Source organism: Phyllostomus discolor, chromosome 6 (genome assembly GCF_004126475.2).
Source record: "Phyllostomus discolor isolate MPI-MPIP mPhyDis1 chromosome 6, mPhyDis1.pri.v3, whole genome shotgun sequence".
Classification (NCBI taxonomy): Eukaryota; Metazoa; Chordata; class Mammalia; order Chiroptera; family Phyllostomidae; genus Phyllostomus; species Phyllostomus discolor.
Window position 1 is genome coordinate 9891423 of NC_040908.2, and position 24211 is coordinate 9915633.

General features: G+C 45.2%; 1 protein-coding gene across 1 annotated transcript in view; it reads right to left on the minus strand.

Annotated features, from left to right (window-relative positions):
* LDAH (lipid droplet associated hydrolase) overlaps window positions 1–24211 on the minus strand; it is a 74861-nt gene that overhangs the window by 20241 nt on the left and 30409 nt on the right. Inside the window, exon 5 of the mRNA XM_028516300.2 lies at window positions 5373–5607. Within this exon, the coding sequence (XP_028372101.1) occupies window positions 5373–5607 (235 nt within the window). The remainder of the gene's footprint in view (window positions 1–5372; window positions 5608–24211) is intronic.

Here is a 24211-nt window from a genome sequence, read left to right on the forward strand (position 1 = left end):
GGGCGTCAGAAGGCCAGATCCAGAATGAAGAGAATTAAAAATCAGAGAGGGAAGGGGTGTCAAAAATAGGCGGGCTCTGCGCCACACTTTGTTTACCAGTGGGTCGTTGGGAACAGCGATGAGGCGATGTGGCTGAGTGTTCGGCATGGTTTAGCGTCGGTTTTGCACAGAGTGCATCTCTACTGTGGTTGTGTGGGAAAGGGATCCCGGGGCTTCCCGAGCCACAGGGCACACAGTGCTTGCCCGGGGTCACAGAGAGGAAGGTGGCCCGCGTCCCAGCTGTCCTGCTCCTGGAGGCCCGCACTCAGGGCTGCTGACGGACGCAGGAGGCCAGTCACTGCTGCCCAGAGGAGGGTTTCTCTCTCTTAGAGGTTACATGCAAATACCACACCATTTTCTTTTTTCTCAACTAAATTTCTTGGGGTGATATTGCTCACTAAGCTTATATAGGTTTCGACTGTAGACTTCTACAACACACAACCTGTACACTCATGGTGTGCCCGCCACCTTACACAAGGGACTACGGCATCCGGGAAAGTTGGTGTCTATCCATGCGGGGAGGGGTCCTGGAACCCACCCCCCCTCTCCGTACTGACAGATGACTGTGTATAGGTCATTAAATACATGTAGAAAAACAAACAAAACTTTCTTACATCCCCTGTCTGGATTTGGGTTTAGAAAATATTTCGGAGGAGGCATAGGAAAGTACAGGTAGTTGCCTATCCAATGCCTATAGAGACCCAGATGTTTTGGGTCGAGTGTTCTATAAATGTCTATTATATCCTGGTGGTTGATAATATCATGGAGTTCTTCTATATCCTTGTTAACTTTCTGCCTTGCTCCATCAATCGCTGAGAGAGGGGTATTTAAGTATCCAACTATGTATATTTGTAGATTCGTTCATTAGCGCTGTCAGTTCTGTCCGTTTGTGCTTCAGGTGCTTTGCGGCAATGCTGTTTGGTGTGCTCACATTTAGGACTGCTGTATCCTCCCGACAGAGGGGGCCTTCTGTTACTATTATGCGATGTCCCTCTCTGTAATTTCCTTCGTTCTGGAGTCTACTATCTGAGAGAGGCTTCCCCTACTGTCGGGGAGCAGGGCATTCCTGTGAAACCTTCCCTAAGCCAAATGGCATCAAGCGAAGAGTATCTCCTGCCTTCCAAAAGTTCACGTTACCCCACTGGCTTTTACGGAAGACCCACACTAGTGCGGTAATGCTTTTGTTGTTGCTGTTGTTGTTTTAAGTGAAAATCCTCTTTGGATTTCTTCTGGCTAGTGAAAACAGGTAACAATTACGTATTTTGTGAAAGTGAAGTGGTGTCATGCAAACTTTTGGAAAGCAGGGGATACCTGCATCAGTACAATCACTCCTGGTTCCTTTGGATCAGTGTTTGTGTGATACATATTTTCTCATTCTCTTACTTTCAGTCTAGATATACACTTTTATTTGACCTGAGTTTTCTGAAGACAGTATACAGTTATGTTTTTAAATCCACTCTGCCAATCTTTGTCTTCTAAGGGGTGTATTTTGGACTTTTACAGTTAATGTAATTATTGGTATATTAGAACTTGTACGCCATTATTTGTTTCATGGTTTTTTTTTTTTTTTGTTTCTCTATGTTCTTTCTTTTGTCTTCCTGTGTATTACTGGATATGTTTTATAACTCCATTTTGATTTACCTGTGGTATTTTTGAGTATCTCTTTGTACAGACTGCAAAGTGGTTATTCTAGGTGTTACATTTCATATGTATATACATACACATGTACATTTACTGGTACTGGCATCTTGCCACTTCAAGCAAACATAGAAACCTTACTTCCTTTTTGTTCCTTTACCCTCCCCCTATTTAGAATATAATTGTCTTAGATGCTTCTGTGTGCATTTAGAACCGTATCAGTATTATAATTTTTGCTTCAACTGTTAAACATAATTTAGAAATCTCAAGAAGAAAAGAAAAATGTGATTCCTCTTTTTATTTTTTCCTTTCTTAATGTTTCAAGATTCCTTCTCTTGTCATCTCCTTTATGTTTAGAGAACTTCTTACAGCGATTTTTTTATGATACATCTGGTGATTTTGGTTTTCCAGTGATCCCTTGGTTTTCCTTTGTTGGAGAATGTCTTAATTTCCTCTTTTTTCCCTGAAGGATATTTTTACTGGACATATAATTCAGTATTGACAGTTCTCTTCTTTATGCACTTGAAACATATGTGTCATTTCTTTTGGCCTCTATAGATTCTGATGAGAAACCAGCTGCCACTCAAATAGATTTTCCTCTGTAATTAATGTATCATTTCTCTCTGGCTGCTTTCAAGACATTTTCTTTGTTTTAGCTTTCAAAAATTTAATGATGATATGTTGTGCGGTTTTCTTGGGGTTTTCCTGTTTGGGTTTCATCCAGCTTCTAGAATCTGTAGATGTATGTCTTTTGCCAAATTTGGGAAATTTCTATTTCTATTGTTCCGTCCTTATGTTTACCAATTCCTTTCTCTATCCCCGCCACTTTCCTGCCGAGCCTATCCATTTTTAATTTTTAGAATTACTCACTTTTAATTTTAGTTACTGTACTTCTTAGTTCTAAAATTTCCAAATCTCTTTCCTGACACTTTCTATTTTTCATTAGTTTCAAACATGTTCACTAATTGCTCGGTAAAGCATTTTTATAATGGCTGCTTTAAAATCTTTGTCAGATAATCCTGACATCTCTGTCATTTTGGTGTTGGCATCCATTGTCTTGCTTAATTCCAGCTGAAATTTTCTGGGTTCTTTGTATGACAAGAATTCTAACTGAAACATGGACATTTTGGGTATTATGTTATGATACTCAGATCTCATTTAAACTTTCTGTTTTAGCTTTTTCCTTTGCTGACACTTCTCAGACTTGCGGGTGGGGTGGGAATCTCGAGTCCTCTGCTCGATCTGTTGCTACCCAAGGGTGAAAGGGCTCCTCTATTACGCAGCCAGGGTAGGAATTCTGACTCCCCACGTGTCTCCCGCTGTTACCTCCCATCCTGGCCGGGGGGAGGGGTGGAAGACTGCCTTGCTACTTCTCACATGACCCCCACTGAACTCACAGAGGGGCGGTGGCCCCACGGCTGCGGGGCAATGGTGAAAGTCTCCACTCCGTCTGCTCCCGACACCACTCAGGCGGGGAAAGAGCGGGTGTCTCACTGCCGCTAAGTGGGGGGGTTAGTCCAGACTTCCCGCTTGGCCTTTGTTGGCGTGGGTGAGGACAAGGCCACAGTTTTTACTGTGGTGCCTGGCTATATTAGAACAGCTACCTAAAAGTTTCTTTTAGAAAGGTTGCCATTTTTTTTTGGTTCTTTGGCTGTTGCTGGGGCTTTTTTGGGTCTGCACCTGCACCCATTGGTGTTTCTGGGTTCTGGCTGCAAATCTAGTGCATGCGTGGTAGAAAGAAAACCCAGACCATGCTCCACTGTGTTGTTCCTTGGCTCCAGGGTCCCTACTGTCTGTTTTCTTCGCTACCTTTCAGCATCTTCTTATGTTTAATTTACCTATAATACACACGGTGTTTTTGTACCTAGCAGGAGCAACAGGGAAAAGTATGTCTATCTCATGTTCTTGGAAGAAGAAGTACTTGGAGGAAAACAGAGTCCCCAACTGGGGAATGCTTTTAAAAGTCTTTCTACAGAGTAAAAAGAAAAATGTCAAAAAAGAAAAAAAATGTAAGGGGAAGATGAATTATTGAAGTGTACGTAGAGTCACTTTGTATGTGTTTGCCAGAGTTTCAAGTGATTTCCGTTTGCTCTCGAATACTTTCCAATGGTGTACTGGCCCTCAGAGGTCATCTAGTCTACCTGACCAGTGACCTGACCAGTGACCAAGAACCAGACAGGGGAAAGGGCAAAACTGAGGCCGCAGAGTGAGTGTGGGGCAAAACCGAGTGAGAGTCAAGGGTTCGTAGCTTGCAGCGAGGGCCATTCTCACTTCCCAGGCCACCTCTTTCTTCACTGTGACGGGGGGAAGATGAGGGGCCGGGCCAGCCAGTCTTCCGGGGGCGTCTCCAACTTCGGTCTCGGGTGGTTTCTGTGACTGTCCCGAACCCTGCCTCCCTTCTCACTGTTTTATCTTCTTTCCCTGCTATGCTAAGGCTAGGATAAAGAACAGGGGTGGGAAGAACACGGGAGGGAAAAAGAGCCCACAGACACAGAAAATGTACTGCATTTCTACTTGTGATGACTGTGACTCCTGCTACACAGTTGAAAAAACACCCTCCACACGGTATGCAGGCTGTACGAGTGTCAGGTGGGGAGGGCGGTGACTTGGGTCTGGACTCACTGTGCACGTGATCTCACGGCACGCAGTGCAGCTGAGTGTGACACACTTTATGCAGGGCCTGGCCTTTACGGTTCTCGGGGGCAAAGAGACAGGGCAGCGGCTGCGGTAAAAGGATGCCCAGCACAGTGGCCGATGGCCTGAGTTTGAACACCACCCACTAGCTATGTGGCTCTGGGCAAATATGTGCACTTCTGCTATGTGCAGAGACACAACTTTTCTGTACCTCAGTATCTCCATCTGTAAAATGGGAACAGCATCAAAAACTAAACCTCGTTAGTTCTGAGAAATACAGGTAAAATCGCAGAATGGTATCTTTAGCGACTAACTGCAACTGTTGTTATATTGCTCATTGAAGGCCTCTTATGAATAACACAGTAGATAGACAATTTGCATAATTACAATTAATCCCAGAATAATCTCTTGAAGTGTGGGATATTATTATCCCCATCTTATAGATGAAGAAAGTAGGATTATTTTATAAAAATCATTTATAAAATATTAATGAAAAAGATAGGTCACATTTAAAAACATCATTTGAAGCCAAGAGTAAAACAGCAGAAACATGCCCTGGCACATGTGGAAACTAGAATCAGCAGAGCGGAGATCTTACCGGCGTTACAGGACCATGTCTATCATCTATCACCTTTAAAATCTAACCCCTTCTGAAGCCATTGAAGGAGGAAAATAAAAGCAGAGCCTGTTCCCTCTGCGGGAGCAGTGGGCCTGGTTCGCTTGGGTTGGTTCTGCAAACTTCTCCCTCTGGACTACGGGGCACACCCTGGGCCCCTGCAAGGGTTCCACATGCGCCACGCAAGAATTCCTCCCACCCTTCTGCGTCCAGAGTGGAGACGTGGCAGGATAAGGTTTAAACGTAAAGCCTGAAGAGCCTTTTCTACCTGCCAAACAAAACTGCCCCCGCTCTATTCTCAGGTTAGTTCTCACTTTAAACTTTTGGAAGGGAAAACATCCAACAAATGATCCCTCGGCTGCTGTTCACCCACTGTCTGAGTTACTCTCCTAGTGCCTTCCGATAGAAGAGGACGGCCTGTGCGTGCTTGAACGCGCGCACTTACCAAGGCAGAAGGGCTCCAACAGACTCAGGAGTGAGTGTTCGCTCTGCAGGTTCATCCTCTGAAGGACCATTCTGATGAGCCAGGACTTGACCGTCTCTGGACACGGCTTCAGGAGCAAGTAGCTGGAGGCGTAGAGGGCATACCGGAGCCAGCACAGGAGTGGGGTGGCGATCCTGCCATTGGGCGTCTCGGACATTCGCTCAATTGTCGGGAAGAGCAGACAGGCGCGGATTATCTACAAGAAAAGCATATTTCGATGAGAAGTTTCTTAAGGGATAACCTGCTGCTCCACTGTTTCTTTTATACAGTAGTGGCAAACGCCTGGGTTTCAGAATGTGTGTAAAGATCTGTTCACACTAGGAATCGCCACCCATTGTTGCCTCCGCCCACAGCCAATCTGGGCGGGATATAAGGATGCCCCTTGAATTGCTGGGGTTAATTTTCAGGGTGAGAAGGAAATCAGATGCCTGGGCAACTTCTTGATTGTGACAGCAACTCATAACTCCTCGAAAGATGGATGAAAGTAGAAATTAATACACCATTTCAGTAGTTACAACAACTTGATTTCACTAATGAAATCAGAAGTAGAGCCACATAAAAACTCTATTTCTAGTCAGCATTTAACACAATTGTTTGTATTTGGAGACAGTCCACTTTTGAAAAGCTCCTCTATTCCTTAATCCTACCAACCGAGGAGAATCTTGAACAGGCCAAGGACAAGTGAGGCTGGAAATCTCTTCCTCACGGGAAAATGGTTGAGGACAAAAATATAATCTCAACTCAATTTCACAGAATATCAGGAAATAAATTCTAATAATACTCCAGGAGAAAAAAAGAGTGTTGCTAAGCATTTTGAAATTTACCATTATTTAGCGTATTAATATTTAAATAATTATCACATATATAAAAACAATTTCTATGGGGAACACAAGTCAACAACAGAGTAACAAAAATGGAATAGATCATCGATGCTGACCGACTGCAGAGGAGGAAATGAGAATGAGTGCAATGGTTTCACTGCTTAAAAAAAATTAAAATTGTGAAGTATCCCATACTGAACAGCGTACAAAATTTCAACGTGACATTTAACAAATAGTTTATAAAAGGAAGTTATGTGAGTCAAGAAACAAAACACGGCCAGCAGGGCATCTTCCAGTCACAACCCTGTCCTGCCTTCCTCACTTTGCTTTATGTCAATGTTTACCTTCCCTTAACATTATAATCACTTCCTTGTTCTGCTTTACATGAATACCTTTCATCCCACCACAGAATGAACTGTATCTCCTCCAAATCTACCTTGGTGCATCTGGCTGATGTTCTAACTGGACTGAGCTACCTGGCCAGGGCTCCAGTGTGACTGTACGTAGAGACAGATAGTCAAGTTAAATGAAGTCGTAAGGGTGGGGCTGATAGGCTCAGGTATCCTGATAAAGAGAGGCCCTGGAGAGCGGGCCCTGTCTTCCCCGGCATGCACAAAGAAGAGGTCTGCTGGCCTGGGGAACACCAGGGGGAAGGCAGGCGGCCGTCCACTAGCCTGGAAGAAGTCTCACGGGAAACCGACCGTGCGGGCGTGCTGATCTGGGACTTCCAGCCCCCAAAACAAGTGTCAGCTGTCCAAGCCACACAGTCTGTGGCACTTTGTTACGGCAGTTCCAGCAGACTGATACACATCCCTGAATACTACAGTTAACTTCCTTCTGTTCATGAAGTTTATCTGGATGCAATTGCGCAGTCTGTTTTCACCTTTTACTTCCCTGACTCAACACTGTCTGTAAGAGTCATCCATGTTGATACACGCAGCAACAGATCGTCTTGGCAATATACTTGTCTATCGTATGAACATACATCAACTTATTTATTTTACTGACAGACATTTGGGTTGTTTTCAGCCCAGATACACTGTACATATGCTGCCACGAACATTTTTATACATGTTTCTTGGTGCACATGTGCATGTATTTCCATTGACTGTATCAGCTCCAAGTAAAAAGACGCTACCCGCATGTTCAGCTTCAGCAGATGACCCAAACAGCTTTCCAAAGCAGTTGCAGCAATTTACCCTCGTAATGGCAGACACGAGGGTTCCTGTTTTCACCTGTCTTCATCACATCTGGCACCGGCAAACTTTGTCATTATGGCTAACCTGGTGTATTTCCCCGGGGCTTTAATGTGTTGAACAGCTTTTACATGTTGATTGGACATTTTCTACACCCTCTGCAGTGCTTACGCAAGTCTCCGACACACTTTTCTATTAGGCTGGCTGTCTTTTTACTTTTCTTATCGATCACAGGAGTTGTTTTTTATCCTGCACACCAGTCCTTTATCTCGTGGCGGTCCTTGGCCTGCCTGCTGACTCTTGTTAGTCTTGCTTTTTTTCCTAACGGACGTAAGTTCTTAAGTTTGATGCAGTTGAGTTCAACAGTTTTTTTCTTTATAGTTATTGCTCTTGGTGCCTCGTTCAAGAAATCCTTCTTTAACCTCAAATCACGAAGATCTTTTCTCTCTCAAAATGTTTCAGAAATCAGATAGCGCTACCTCTCACCTGCTCTACAACGCGGGTTTAGGCCTTCGTTTGTGTTTAACTTCGGTGTGAGTCTGTTCCTGTGGTTTCTGGCATCGGGGACTCACCATCTCCCTCACACCCTCACGCTCCTCCTGCGGGGCAGGACGGGCTGACTGCACCTGCCCCACCGGGACCCGAGGGCAGAGGTGGGTTCCCATAGACTCGGTCTCCTGGTCCCTTTTCACTGTAACCGGTTTGATGGCGTTGCCCGAATGTGGGACTTGATCAGGTAGCACTTGTGATTCTGCCTTCATGTCACTCTTCTTGATGGAGAAAAGGGACTGGAGGGGAAACTGTGCAAGACTCTCTTCTTCCTAGCCATGTCTTCTTGTTTGTCCTTGGTCACATCTGTCGGCTAAACGTTCAGCCACTTCTGTACACTTTTCCTTGGCTCTCAACAATGACAGATATCACGCAGCGTGCTTTAAGAACATGAGAGGTAGAAACAATGAAAACATTCTCAGCATCCGGAGTGGCGCTACAACTAAGCCTTGGTCCTGCACCTTCAGTACCTGTGCTGCCGAAGCGAGCGAGACTGTGCACCTTCTAATTCACAGTTCTGCCACTGTCTTTAGGGCAGTTCTAACGTCATGTCTTTTTACTCCTGTAAGTGTTCCTGGACTTAACAAAACCTGAGAGATGTAAAACAGGGGTGGATTCACAAAAAGCCGTCTTTGGTGTGGAGAGAGGTGGGGTTTCTCACTGCCCTGCCGAGACCCCCTGGCTGAGGGGCTCAGAAGGAGCCGCCCTCCTGAGCCCACAGGAAGGGTCGGTCCTGCCTCACGGATGAGAACAGGCTTTCTGATGCCAGCTGCAGCGGCAGCAAAAGCAATGATGAAGAAACGGACTTCTCAGGTCCGGCCAAGCCTCAGCCCCCCGGGATGGATGTGCTGCGGTCAAGAAGCCAGGCCGGTCACCGTCCCCAGTCCCTGCGGGCTCTCTGGCAGCCGGTGTTCTCCAGCGATACCTCCAAAAGCTCTCCGGTCTAGTCTTTCACATCTAGGTTCACAGTCTACCTGAAATGAATTTTTATGTGTGCTGCGAGATACGGGTCAAAGGTGATTTTTGTCCATCTGGAAACCCCATTGTCCCGGCACTATTAAGTGCAAAGGCCGCCCTCCCCCTGCCTTTCTGCAGAGGCACTTCTGCTGTGGATCCGGTGTGTGGGGTCCTTTCCCGGGCTCTCTAATCCGTTCCCCAGTCTACTTCCCAGCTCCGGGAGAGCACCAGGACTTACTCATTGCAGGTTTACAATACACTGCGATACCTGGGAGAGCAAGTTAAACCCCCACCTCATTCTTCAAGGCCCCCTTGGGTACTTTGGCTCTCCGCATTTCTATAAGCATTTTGGAATTGGCTCTTCAGGTTCCAGTTATCTTTCTGAGATTCTGACTGGGATTGCACTACATTTATAAGTTAATTTGAAGAGAGGTAATATCGTTACAATATTGGGGTTTCCAACCCACAAACATGGCATAGTTCTCCTTTATGATAAATTTTTAGTGTCTGTAAAAATGTTTTATGTATTTTACAGGTAGTCATCATGTACAGTTTTTGTCAGGTAATTAGGTACTTATTTTTTTATACTTTTGTAAATAGAATATTTTAAAATGTTCATTTATTTTCTAAATGGCTGTTGCTTATATGACATAAAAGGTGTCTGCTTGTTGATTCTGCATCCAGCAAACTTACGAAGGCCCTTCACTAGTTGTAATGACTTGTCTGCAGATTCTCTTGGATTTTCTAAGTCCATACTTGTATCATCCACAAATAGAGTTGTTTCTTCCTTTCAAATCCCTGTATCTTTTATTTTTTCCCACTTTACTGAGCTAGCCAAAGCCTTAATATAATGCTCAACAGAAATAATTCTGTCTCCTGAATTCAAACATAATCTCAGTATAGCCACCATAAGGCGTGATGTGTGCTGAAGGTTCTCTAGAGATATGCTCTATAAGGTTAAAAAAAATCTCCTCTATCTGCAGTTTGCTAATTGCTTTTTAAAATCATAAACAGATGCTGAATCTTATTAAATATCTTTTCTGTACCTATTGAGAATGATTGTGGATTTTATCCTTTTATTTATTAATGTGGTGAACTATCAACTGATTTTCTCATGTGAAACTGACTTTCCATTCTTGGGATAAACCCACCATCCTCACCACCCTCTGTATATGTTACTGTTCTTGGCTTTCTAATGTTCGGTACAGGGCTTTAGTGTGTTGGTAAGTGAGGATGGCTGGTAACTTTCATATACTGCTTTTTTCTAGATTTGGATGTAAATAAAGGTTTGCGTCTTTGAGAAAACTAAGTTCAAGAGTATATTCTCCTCCTCCGTTATTCTCCTCCTCCCTTATCTAGAGGATTTTATAAAATAACAGAATGACTTACTTTCTAAGCATTTGATAGAGCTCACCAGCGAAGCCTGGAGTTTTATTTTAAGAATGTTTTGACTACTGATGGCTTCATTTTCTTTAACGACTTAGAACCACTCATCAGTCAGGCTTTCTGTTTCTTCTGGAATCTGCTCTGATGTTATCTTTGTCTAGGGATTCGTGCACGTCAGTGAGGCTTCCAAGAGTAATGGCACAAAGTTAGTTTATAACACCCTGCGGTTTCACTGCGGCCTCCGGCCCGCCGGCTGGCCCTACCGCCTTCCTTTCCGATGTCGACTGTTACTGCCCGGGAGGGGAGGCCTTCGGCACCTAGAGGAACTCGCTTGCTCTACCGTAATGCTTTTCCTTCAGTGCCTATTTTTTGCTTGCTATTAACATAGTGACCAGCTTCCTTTTGGTTAGAATTTGTAAGATACAAGTTTCCCTGCCTTTTACTTCCTGCCTTAAATTTAGAATAGACTTTTTATATAACCTGATCATCTCTGTCTTTTAATTAACATGAGTAACACATTTACTACATTTTCATTTAAATAACTGCTAATATTTTGGAGCTAAAATTGTGTAAATATAAAATCTTATTTTGTGCTTGCTGTTTTTTGTATTTTTGTATCCTCCTCATCCCACTTTTCTTAATATCTTTTGTTTGAGAAAGCTATAACTAATAATACATAATTGACAGTAAATAATAAATAATTATGTACATGATATAAAATGAGTAAAACATGCATGTAAATAGCAATAAGTGAATAATAATTTTAAAACAACCATGTGACAATTTAAGGAACAGGTAATCATAGGTAACAAGTTAGTGCTGAGTGAAAGATGCAGAGCGCTAGGAAGTCGCAGGTGCTGCGGGGGAGGGGTGGGGAGGAAGCGAAGTAGTGGAAGGGGCCAGCAGCTGCGGGGAGGGAGGCGGGGCCCAGCCTCAGCTCAGGTGCCTAGGGAAGGCCTCCGTGAAGGGCTGTGCACAGGCAGCACGGAGGGCGCTGGGAGACTCCTGGAAAAGAGCTCTCCCGGGAGAGGGAGAAGCAAGTGCAGAGGCCATGTGACGGAACCCACTTGGTGTGTTAAGTAAACGCAGGAGCAGCACTGCAGTTCTGCACGGTGTGTGCGGACAGCAACGCTGCAGCAGCGGCAGGGGGAGCAGAGGGCCTAACGGGACTTGGTTTCAGTCCTAGTGGCCGAGGACCCTTTGAAGGGTCTGAAAACAGGAGCGACCATGCCTGGCTTCCATTTCAGTAAGATTCCCCGGCTGTTGTGTTACCCCTGTCCCAGAACTACCAACCCAATGAAAGTCGACGAGATAGAAAAATGAGTTGTAAATAGAGAAAGCAAAATTATCGGTATTTACTGCATGGATCTAAAAAATTCAGGTGTTTAAGAATAAAAGCTAAACACAAACCTAAGAAGTAATGTACAGCATTTACTGAAACAAAAACTTTAAAATCCAAAGTAGTATTTTTTAATTCTTCTATTGCAAAAAAGATACAAAATCTCTCCTTAAATTAATCTATCAATTCAATTCATTCAATCCCAATTACATGACTAAACGATGACCCCTATTTTGAAGTTTAACCAATTATATTCATGTTAATCTGGAAAATGGAATGTACCAATAACCTAGGAATTCTGAAGAAGAAGAAAGAGGGGGGGTTGGCTCTACGAAACATTACACAGATCAGAAGCTACGACAGTTAAAACTGTATGACAGAAAAGGATCGCACAGCTCAAGGGAACAACAACAACAAAAAAGTCTAGAAACGACAGACCTGAATATATACAGGAATTAAACTTATGATAAGGTATCATTGGGGAAAAAAAGCATTGCTCAATAAACGCAGCTGAGAAAGCTAGAAAACAATCATTTGGACTAGCAAGCCGAGATGAGCGTCCATAACCGGGAGTGGCTACCTAAGTTACCACGCGTCCCTACAGGGGGTGCACTACACTATGACGAGACGCTAGGTTTGCGCCTGCTGCCAATGAAGACGGCCACGTCCTACTGCTCCTTCCACACCAGTGAGCGGGAAGGTGGACGAGAGGGAGTTACCAGGCTTGCAAGGCTACACTCGAAGCCTTGGGGCTCATGTGTTCTTTGGGCTTTTTTATTCTGAAAGTGCAAAGGCAATTTTGCCTATTTTCATCTTCCTAAACTATGTCCTCTAAGTGATACCTGGAAAAGTAGATGTCACTGAATAATGCAGTCTACACTAATTGGAATTTAATCATCTTTCAATCTTATTTGCTCCTCCAGGTGGCTTTTAACCATATTAGGAAATAACCAACCAACTACTATCAAGAATTTGGTTAAAAAATAATTCCAGGGAATAATATGAGGTCAGTACATTTAGTCCTAATCCCGTGAACCTTCTGTGTTTATAACAGCACTGCAGATGATAAGAGGAATTATTCAGATAAGGACTCTTGTGCTACAAATTCTTCATTAGGGAAATAAAACCAAACTTGTATTGTATCTGTTTATGAAAGCAGAAAAGTATGCTAAAACATATTACACATATTTTAAATGAGAAAGTCAGAAATAAATGTTTTGCTTCCCACCCTCAACCCCACTATGGCCAATCCACAATTAACCAGAAAAATCAACTAAGGAAAATGATCTGTTTTCCAAAAAGTCTGGTAATTTAGTCATTGCTCAATTTAGGTTCAAGTTTATTCACTTCAAAATATGGCTTTCTGGTATTTATTAAGATATCCTCAGCGATTTAAGAACATAAATGGTTACCACAGTTACCGTCATCCGAATAAATGCACCGCGCCGACTCCATACTGGCTATGTGACCCGCAGTAAATAAGGAACTTCATTCAGACTGATCCAACCAGCTGGCAGAAAGAGGAAGCAATCCATTGCTCTGCACACATGATCCATTACTGTGACCCACGTGAAACAAAACTGCGTGCAAGGGGAACTCCTAAAACACACGAGCACCTACAGGGTTACGTCTGGTCGACCTGCATCAACAGCAAACTGAGACTTCAAGTGCACGCTGAAGTCGTGGGAGTGCACCGGGGCAGCGGGCAAGTTCTCATATGCACTCTGAATGCATCACTGCTCCTCAGAGACATCAGCAGACCAAATACTGTTGATCACAACTAATATGTAGTCGATGAGCCTGGGTTTCCTCTTTGCCTTCGGAGAACAACAGTTACTGCCTGGTGGGTGAAACGTATACTTTTCCTAGATCTCATAATAATAATTCCAGTGAAATTTATAGTCCAAATTTGATAGGGTAAGTCATAGTAATAAAAATTTCTTTTCTTTGTATAGCGATGTATTGGCCAAAACAATCACCGAGGTCAAGGAAGCATATACCCAGGTTTATAACACAGCTGCATAGAGAAGGCTTCCAAATCGGTGTACGGGACAGAACGTTTTCTTATGTTACTGTCTCATTAAAGAGGGAACTGCTGGGCTGGCCAATTCATTCTGCTCTAAGGAAACATTTTCTTATGTTTCACATTCTCATCTGAAACCTACCGGGGTCGGCTCCCGATAATGAAGCACAACCAGGTTTCCTTGAATAGCACAGGAAAGCAAACCCACACACGGGGGCTTTTTACAGGGGGCGCCTTGCTGGGGGCGAGAGGCAGCACTTTGATGTTTACTCCTGAGTTTACTGTTATTATTGTTAATCAATTTTCAGAAAGGAAGTTAAGAAACAATGTAAAGAACAGCCATGAGGTAAAGGGGATGATGTTCAGGTGTGGTTTCTGTGCAACCTGTTTTATTAAATGGGCATTAAAAAAAAAAAACCCAAAGAGTAAAATCTAAAAGAGCATCAATAAACTTTACTTGTCAGATAGTTTATTACGTATGCATCCATTTTTTTCTGGGGGCAGCAACGAGGCCTACATTACGAAGCCACGCTGCCTAGTGCTCTGACACCTTGATTAGCTGGCCCGCCTGCGGCAGTACCGGCTGGGTGCCTCCCCGCTGCACAAGGTGAAAACAAGAAAACTCAGCACGCAGTTTTTCCCTTTATGTGATTGCTAACATTGTGAAGACATGTTAGAGAACGTGCAATGTAAACCAGACAGCTTTCAAAGATATAGTTGCTATTAGTCAAAGCATAGACCTAGAAATAATCCTAGTTTAGTTTTTCCTTTTCTCCAATAAGGACACATTTTTTTTTCTTGCTAGGATAAGACTATTCAGCTTATTTAATCATATGTATGCAGTTCATAAATGGCAAGCACAATTTTATTTTAATGGTCAACAGCTTGCTTTCTGAGATCTTATATTCTGCCTTAACAATTTCACCCATCAGCAAGACAGCAAAACGCCCCAGAGTAGGGATGTGCTTGGAATAGTGGCAGTAGTGATAGCTTACCACCTTCTCGGAACTACACGGGTACACTTTACATACATTTCTCATTCATTACACGTAACGACCATGCCACGTAAGCCTCCTCATTCCCTAGATGAGAAAACACAGATGTAGCTACGAAGTACCTAAGATGAGGTATGGACTCAAGCAGAGTACATCCTCCCACAGTTTAAACCATCTCTGCATTACTTATGTTTAAAACAATGTACGTAAATGCCAAATACACAGTTGTTACACTGTATTGTTTAGGGATCAGCTCTCTAGAATATTTTTTTTCTGCATATCTTTGATCCACTGTTGGTTGAATCCATGGATGCGGAACCCAGAGATGAGGGCCAACTGTATACACATTTGCTTTCCCTACCCTCCTTGCGGGAGTGGGGGAGAGACAGAGAAAACGAGGTTAAATATTAACAACAGTAAACCTGGCTCAAGTGTATATGGAGTTCTATGCACTACTCTTATTCTCGCCACTTTTCCGTGAGGCTGAAGTTAAATGTTAAATACATGAACAGCACAGTCCACCACTGCCCCCTATCCCCGGGCCACGGCACTTCCCATCCCTTTATCTTGCTTCCACTCCGTTTCTACCTTTGAACGTACTGATTTACGCAGTTTTCGGTTTACTGCCATCTCCCCTTAGCAGACTGCACTTGGAGAGGGCAGAGCTTCTCTGTGCGCTGAAGTCCAGAACAGGTGCTCAGTGACGGCGCATGGCACGTGGCAGACGATGAAGAGAAGTCTGGCGGAGGGGCAGTGAGTCCCCCAGGATAAGTGCCTTCCCCAATACCCCCAGGCGACTCTTCCTCCCAGCCCTGGCTCAGGACCGGGGGTTTATTCAGTATAAAAATGGGGAGTTTTCAGACCTGGGCACACCGGACACAGAGGTGGGCAGCGGAAAGGAGCTACGTGAAAGCCCAAACGCTAGATACGGACCCGCCATGCACGCCCAGCCCAGCCTCTTGTGCAGGCTCCAGCTAATGGTGCTGCCCTCAGGCAGGAGGTCGGAGGATTTTTTTTTTTGAGAGATGAATAGCTCTAGAGAAAAGCATACAGCTGATGACGCTGGGGAACGAGCCTCCCTGCCACCCTGCCAAAAAAAAAATGCCAGGACACCTGTCCGATCACCCTGCAGTGAAGCTGACTAGCTGGCCAGGCTCACGCCCACACAAAACCTCCTAGGACGTTCAGTGCTCCTTTCTTACGCATGAACAGACAGCAAAGGAACGTCGGACATTTGAGGAAAGCCTCAGAGTAGCCAGATCAACATAAACTACACAGAAAAGAGGGATTCAGAGGGTTACAGACTACGCACGAGTGCTACAAAATCCAAAAATTTGCTGTCCGTGGAGAGAGAGAGCCACGAACTCGTAGAAAGTATGCCGCAAAAAGGGAACACAGGATAAGAAATTACCTCAGAAACTATTTGCATGAAGGCTAAAATCCAAGTTCAATTACATGAATTTCAAGACACAGTTGGGGGGAAAAACCCATACTGTTCATCATATTCAAGTAAGAAAAAAAAACAAAACCAAACACCTGGCTGGGGTAGCTCAGTGGATTGAGCTCGGGCTGCGAACCAAAGCGTCGCAGGTTTGATTCCCAGCCAGGGCACATACCTGGGTTGCAGGCCATGACCCCCAGCAACCGCACATTGATGTTTCTCTCTCTCTCTCTCTCTCTCTCTCTCTATCTCCCTCCCTTCCCTCTCTAAAAATAAATAAATAAAATCTTAAAAAAAAAACCAAATAGGGATGAACAACAGAAACTACAACAAATCCAGAGAATCATTTCGGGAGGTCTGACCCAGGAAGAATGAGAAGACAAAGAGGAAAAGGCACCAGAGAAATTTTCAGTGTTTTATAGCACGCCAGTTTCCAGACTAAGAAGGGTGAACAGTCCAGAAAACACCGTCGTTAAACGTAACAGTGGGAATACAGACTCTAAAACTGCCCAGGGGAAACAGCGGGTCATGCAAAAAACAGCACGTGAAACTGGCACGCTCCCCCACAGCGGGGCTGGGAGCGCTGCGGCCAGGTGGCCACCACGGCTGGTGCCGGGGGAGGCGGGAGTGGGGGCAGCAGACTGGCGTGCTGCAGAGCCATCTTCCTGCGAAGGACCACGAGGAAAGCTGGAGGAGGTGGTTTCTAAAAGTGCCTTGGAGAGCCTCAAAGGCGGAGGTGATCTGAGGGGCCACCTTTCTAGAGAAAAACGACACTCGGAGAGGTGTGCTGAAATAGCTCCTCTTCGGCATTTGCCAATTTTCAAGCAGCAGCTAAAAGAGCAAAAGGCTGGACAGAGTTTCTAGAAGTTTCCTTCGGCTCAGGTGTCAAAACTCTGGCATTTGCTGCCCATTAGGAGGAAAGCACCCTGGGCTCCCAGTGGGACCTGCCGGCGGGCTGCACTCTGGAAAGTGATGCCCCAGAGGAGACCAGCCCTCACGCGGGCAGGTCTGACTTAGCCCGTTCCCGATGGCACTGCAGTCACTGGTCCTTACCACAGCTGCTAGGCACAAGCAACAGCAACCCTTCCTGGAGGAAAACAGAAGCCTCGTATTGTCTTAACAACTTTTCTTCTATGACAACAGGTGTTCAGTTAAAACAAAAACCTCGCCAAGCTGTGACGGCGAATTTTCTGTGCCAATGTGACAGGCCATGGGGCAGTCGGGTATTTGGCCACATATTATTCTGAGTGCGTCGGGGCGGATGCTCGAGCTGTGAGCCCAAATACAGCAGACTACCCTCCCCAGGGGTAGTGGGCCTCATCCGATCTGCTGAAGTCCTAAACGAAACAGGCCAAATAAGAGAGGATTCCCCCTGCTGACTGCCTTTGATCTGAAACACTGTGTTTTCCTGCCTTTGGACCCACACAGACACATCCGCTCCTCCCGGGTCTCGAGCCCGCCTGCGGCAGCACCAGCAGTTGCCTCGGTAGCTCTCCCGGGCCTCCGGTCTATCGACCGCGGATCTCGGCACTCATGAGCTTCCGAAAGCGTGGCGGCCACTTCCTCACAGCTGCTTTCCCCCTGCACATGCACCCCCCCCCCCCCCCGCCCCCGGTTGGTTCTGCTCCTCTGGGGAACCCTGGCGAACAAGGAAAGTTCCCGGGGGACCGAGCAACAGGACCAAAACAAAGAAAAAAGCAGAAGAGAAATGCAACTACCGGAGACTCAGCTACTGGAACTTTCAGATACAATGTTTATCATTTTTATTTCTACTATATCATCTCTGATTTTTTAATATTTTAAGAATAAAAGTAATTTAAAAATTATTGGCAGTATAAAGGAGAATAACATCAGACATAAACATTAAAATAACTGTGATTAATATAATCAAATTAAGTGACAGGATGTAGAATTTCAGGAATTCTGCACTGGTCACTGTAAAAATAATAAAATGGAAATTCTGTGAGGAAAAAAATGGAATAACTGGAATTGAGAATGCAGCAGACGGGCTTAAAATCAGTTTGCATCTCAATGAGGATGGGTAAATGGAAAAGCAGGTCAGGACAAAATATCTAGATTGAAGCAGGGAGAGAGAAGAAGAGCTATTGTATGTAAATTATACCTCAATTTAAAAAAGAAAACCTCAAAAATCTAATAGGATCAAGTAAATATGCCATGCCTATAATAAAAGGTGGAAGAGACAAGAATTACAAGAACACGGGTCACAAAGGAAGGACGGTGAAAATGGGAAGGACCGGGAAAGAGTGGGAGTCTGCATTCAGGACGGCGGATTTTGAAAGATGGACAGGCCTCTGTCAGGTGGTGGGGGGAAGAGGCGGAAGGAAAGTGGACGACAGGAAGCAGAACAGCTGGGAGGTGGCACTCGGCACGCCCAGGGCAGGCACAGGGCCTGTGACCGAGGGAGACAAGGTGAGGCCGTCTCCCTTAGAGGACCCTGAGAACGCCCCTGCGGCCCAGATCATCGCAATCCGTCCCTAAGTTTTGGGGACATCAGCGTTCACGTGACACTGCTGAAGCCCTCAGAGCCTTTCCCCTCTGCACGGGAAGCTCCTAGCATTTTCCCGGGGTGGCAGGTTATGGAAGAGGAAAAGGCTGCGTCGCTTACACTCCGTTCGGCTTACTGCAGAAGATCCCACGAAGGCACTGACTGGTGAGGAGACAGCTAACATTGTCGAGATGGAGCTTCCGAACTCGTCGACGGACTTCGGTAATGTGCTCTCCCTCTGCTACCTGCAGGGCCGACACTGCTGATGATTCCCTGCCTGGCTTCCCGGGGACAGGCCGCCAGAACCGGCGCTGGCTTCAGTCTTCACCCACTCCTCAGGACTCCTCTCTGATGCCTGATAACCTGGCTGTTTCCCAGCCAAACAGTCGGTCTGAACGGGCTTGGAATGCGCGATCTCAAAGCAGCCACATTTTATTCTCGTGAAGCATCTTTCATGTACTGCCTGCTAGGCTTTTTCCACTTCAGGGAACTATTTTGTGGCCTACGCCACGTACTGTTCACAGATTTTCCACCCGAGCAAGGGAGGGCAAACAGCATCACATTGGGGGCCTTTCCTCCCTGACAGATCACATTCGTAGGTCTCTTCTCACAGACTGACAGCCCTAGAGAGAGTCTTCTCCCTGGAATAAACAGCGGCCACCAAAGAAGTCCCCATCAGAGAATTCTGTTACACTGTTTCTCCTCTTTTGTATCTCTTCTCTGCCCTGCTCTGTCCACTGAGGCTCCAGGAATTCCCCTTCTGCCAACACCCAGTTCATCAGCATAACATGGTCTAAATGTAGCAAGGTACAAGCTATGTTTTTCAGAGCTGTATCCATCCAACGGCAAGGATATTTAAAAAGAAGACACTTCTCCCTTAGCATGGGCCACCTACTCATACCTCAGAGCCTCTTCAAGTCCTTACCACTGTGAGCCGCACCGTCTGATGGGAGGTAAACCTGCCTGCATTTTCCAAGGCCTGCTTCAGCCCAGCGGCAGGACACACGACGATGCTGAACCCAGCCTCTGATTTTGTTACCACATTCTAGTAATAATCATGAGGCAGGCCATCAAAAGGCACACCCACCAACAACACACATTATTTTTTTTTTGCGGGGGGTGGTGTTAGTTCAAATGAAATCACAATTTGCATTGAGTAGAACAGGAAGAGTAGGTAAGACAGGGACGAGGCCAGGATAGCCCCTACTGCCAAAGCGTGGCTGCTGGCTCGGCGCCCCTGCAGGTCCTAAGGGCGGGCCCTCCTGCAGAGATGCCGTGAGGTTGACCTGACCCTTAAAGTCCCCTTGCATTTATTGTCTGTGGCTGTGTGTGAGAGTATAAAAACCTTTCTCTCTCCTGAACCAGTGTTCTGCTATGACGTCACCCAATCAAATTGCTTTCTTAAAATAAAATGCACAATCATTAAATGATTACAATAGTGAGGAAATATATGCCATTAAAGGAAATTTTAAAAATAGAAAATAAATAGGAAAAACCACCCCAAAACTCACCACCCAAACACAGCTACTGTATTCCTTTTGGCAATTTTATTTTCAAACTTTTTAATGTATGTTTTCTTTTGATATATGTTCTCTATATATTTCTACATCTTTGTTAATATTCTATAATTAACTTTTATGTACTGCAATGTCTTGTGAAAATATAATTTTAATACTTCACATTCTGTGTTCTACTTAACCTTTCCTTTGAAGTCAGACATTAGGATGTTTTCAATTTTTTTGTCACAACAAACAATACTTTTGTACCTGAGTGTTTTCTATCTTTGGGATGTTCTCAATATAGATCCCAAAGAAAAGGATTAGTAAGTTCAAAGGGTATGAACATTTTTTGCAGGAACTATTTCTTCCTGACGACGCCTGGTCACTGTGAAACGGCAGGAGCAGTGCAGAGCTCCCCCTCCAGCACACCCCGCCTCCAACCCCAGCGATCACCGCTGCACACTGGCTGGCGCTCGCCTGTTCAGGCTCCGCGGCAGCACACACTCGACACTGAGCTTCTAGAGCACAGCGGCGGCGGCGGCGGCGGCGGCGGCGGCGGCGGCGGCGGCGGCGGCGGCAGCAGCAGCAGCAGCAGCAGCAGCAGCGCACTCTGACCGCTGTGGAGGGACGTTCATCACACGTTAGCAAGTGCTACTCTGCTCAGCAAGCGCACACTGGGTACTGCCACATGCTCCCTCACTGCTGGGTCACTCAGTGTGCTGCCTACACCCTTTTTTTGGGAGGTTTTCTTTGCCAGTTCTTCAGTGAATTATCTGTTCACGTTCTTTGCACCTTTATCAAAGAAGCTGTTATAAGAAGTCGCCGTTTTAGCTTTGCGGTTAAGAACACAGACTTTGGGGTCAAATACACATGGTTCAAACCCCAGCAGATGCTTAACGAGCCGTCTAACCTCGAGCAAGCTGCTATCACCCTATGTCACAGTGTCCTGATGTGACAGTGACATGGGAAAAGCAAAAGCCCCCCAGGAAAGGGTTAACTAAGGTCCATAAATTATAACTATAGTAATATGATAAGTAATAATCATAGTTAAAAAATTCAGCCAATAATTTAATCTTCAATTACTTTAAATATCTGCAGGAGAATTAGGTATCTTAAATAAATTTTTACATCTTAATAAACAGCAGTGCAATGCAGCTAGATTTTTGTTTTTTCTTACTAAGACAAAGCTGAGAGAGGCACTGCATGGCCTTCTCTGGCCTAAGTGTGGGGACGCAGGGCCAGCTTCTCGGATGGCCCATCCAGAACCACAACCTCGTGCACCAGGCTTTCCTGCAAACAACACCCCTTCTTTCAGCAACTTCGCATTCTGTTTTAAGAAGCTATTTACTGAGTTTTAAAAGCAGTTTGTGGTACATGTAGCATATGCAGTTTCTCTGGATATTGCCCCAGTCTTCAAAGGCACATTTACTTTTACTTTCTTTTCTACTTTCCTGAAACTTACAAATATATTACCTTTTGAAATTGGGAAAAAATCTTTAATTTAAAGGAAGATCTTTCAAACCACTGTGAAAATAAATTTTGCAGACAAAGAAAACCTAATATGGACTGCATTATAAATACTATCAAGGACTTGCCACTAATTCTGTTGGGTGTGATGATGACATGATAGTTACAAGAAAAGGTCCTCTTTAAGAGACGCACAATGAAGTACTTCAAGGTGAAATATTATGAGGGCTATAATTTACCTGAACGTATTTAAGAAAAAATGAGGTAAAGATAACAAAATATTAGTAGCTTTATTACTTTAAATAATGGACATCTGAAGATTCATTATACAATTGTTTTTACTTTTCTGTTTGAAATTTTTCATAATAAAGTTTTTAGACGATCAGTTAAAAAAAGTGTTCCTTTCCCCTCTCTGTCTGTATTAGCTTCGGTAGCTGTACCGATGCTCCCCCAAGATGGGCTGCAACTGTGTCGGACTGCCTCGGCACCTCACCTGGGCCAGGCCTAAGTCCCGCCCTCACAGCGGGCCAGGGCAGCAGTGATTGGCTAAAGGCCTGCACGGCACAGACTGCTGACTTCCATCACGAGAGGAAAGCCCTCGAAGTCTGTTACGTGCTGCCTGTGCGACCCCTTCAGTGCCTGAAGACTCAGAGCATGCTGGACTGCAGAAGGCCACTGCCACACCTGGGACTGGGACCTTGCCCATAAAAGCTCAGGGCTTCCATCAGCTTCCACCGACGGGCCTCTGCTCCCTTGCCACTTACATCCTGGAGCTCAAGACTGCAAAGAGATGAACATGAAACACGCGGTCCCATCGCGGTTTGACCCTGGTGACTCAAACAAATGAGAAAACGCAACCTGGTGGTTTCCTTTCCCTGAAGAGGCGGCACTGTCGACACCTGCACTCGAGGGGTTGCTGTGCTTTGGGATCGGGCCATAGGTGTGAAGAGCTAGAATACCTGAAATATGGAAAAGAAACCTTTCCTTTAGGGAACCTGATGGGCATTCCAAGGGATGGCAGGAGGCAGAACTGACAGGTTGTGGAAAGATCGAGAGTGGATTTAACTGTCCACTGATCGCAACACATCCTGGGCTGCAAGCTCTTGCAAAGCCGGGGCTGGCGGGTCTCAAACTGTGGCATCTGCCGGAATCCCCGCTGCACTTGTTAGAGCCCTGGCCGGTGTTCCCAGCTCTAAAGGTGTGGATGCAGCAGGTCTGAGTGGGGCCCAGGACCCTGTATCCTTAACACGTTCCCAAGCAGTGCGGATGCTGCTTTGAGAGCCACTGGCTCAGAGAGCTGCCTGAGCACCGAGTGTCCTCTACTACGGTCCTCTCGCAGCCACTCCTGGGCTGGGAAGGGCTGCGGACAGACTGTGTCCAGGCAGTAAGGGCAAGCTTTTCGCTGGCTAGCAGCCGCCTCACTGCTTTGGCCTTACCTGTCCCTTTAAACACATCTGACAAGCTCCTAAGATACTGGACCTTGGAGAGGATGAGGGGAACTTTCCATACCTGACAGTGTCATGGACACAAAAATACTGAGATGGTTCAATATTTAAATCTGAAAAGTGTTCAGAAATTGTCAGATGAAATGCATTAGACAAAGTACTAAGTATTAACATGCATGAAGAATGTTCTATTACAAACCCCTGTTTTCACTTTCTTGAAGCTTTCCAAAAAAATTAGCCCTTTGTGGTGAAATTTTCCATGCTTGGTTTCAGCCCAAAGGTAATTTTTTTTTTTGCAAAGTTTGAGAAAAATATATTAAATAGTTTTCTGAGTTATGAAAAGATGAAAAAAAGCCCACACAATTTTTCCACTTTGAAAGCAATTTCAGGATTTTAAAAAACATGCAGATAACTAAAAATGGCTGAAGTTGAAAAGTTGAAACTTTCCATGTGTCTGGTTTTCAGCAAGGCAGTCAGTCTTCTGGGTAATTCAGAAAAGATAATGTGGGCACACACTCACAAACATGACTATAGATTTAAATATGTTCAAGTGATGGAAGAGCATTTTACCATCCTCAACACCCACTTTCCTCAGAGCAGAGGACTCATGGCTTTCTGAAACAGAGGGTCTTTCGCAAACCAGAGTTTGACCCGAGGTGCTGCCTGCCTGACCCCGTGGCTTCCACACACCAGGGGTCGCTAATGGGCCGCGTGGACGCAGCTGTGGAACTACTACGCACTGTCTCACAGAACATTCCAGTTCCCTTTACACTCTACCTCCCAGTCTGCCCCGGCTCGAGTCTAGGATGCTGAGCACTGTCTTTGGAGTTCAAGTCCTGCCCTTGGTCCCAAGGCCTCGGTGCCAACTCCCTCTACCTTCTCTGTTGCAGGTCGCCCACAAGTCCCCACGTCTCCCAGTCTTTCCTGAGATCCCTGGAAGCATTCCCCTGCTTCCCGCTAACCCCCTCCCCTGCCCCGTGTAGCTGAGGAACTCAAATATTAAAGAAACAGCAGTAGAAATCTTATGTTTAGATCAAATGGGTTTTGGTGGTTTGCCAAGGTAACTTGTTCTGGTCGTCTACAGTCATAATCTTCTCGACTACTGCTCCACCTACAAGCAGACAATGGGGAAGGCAGGGAGCAGCACAATGTCCCGGTTCTGCCACTTTCTAGCTA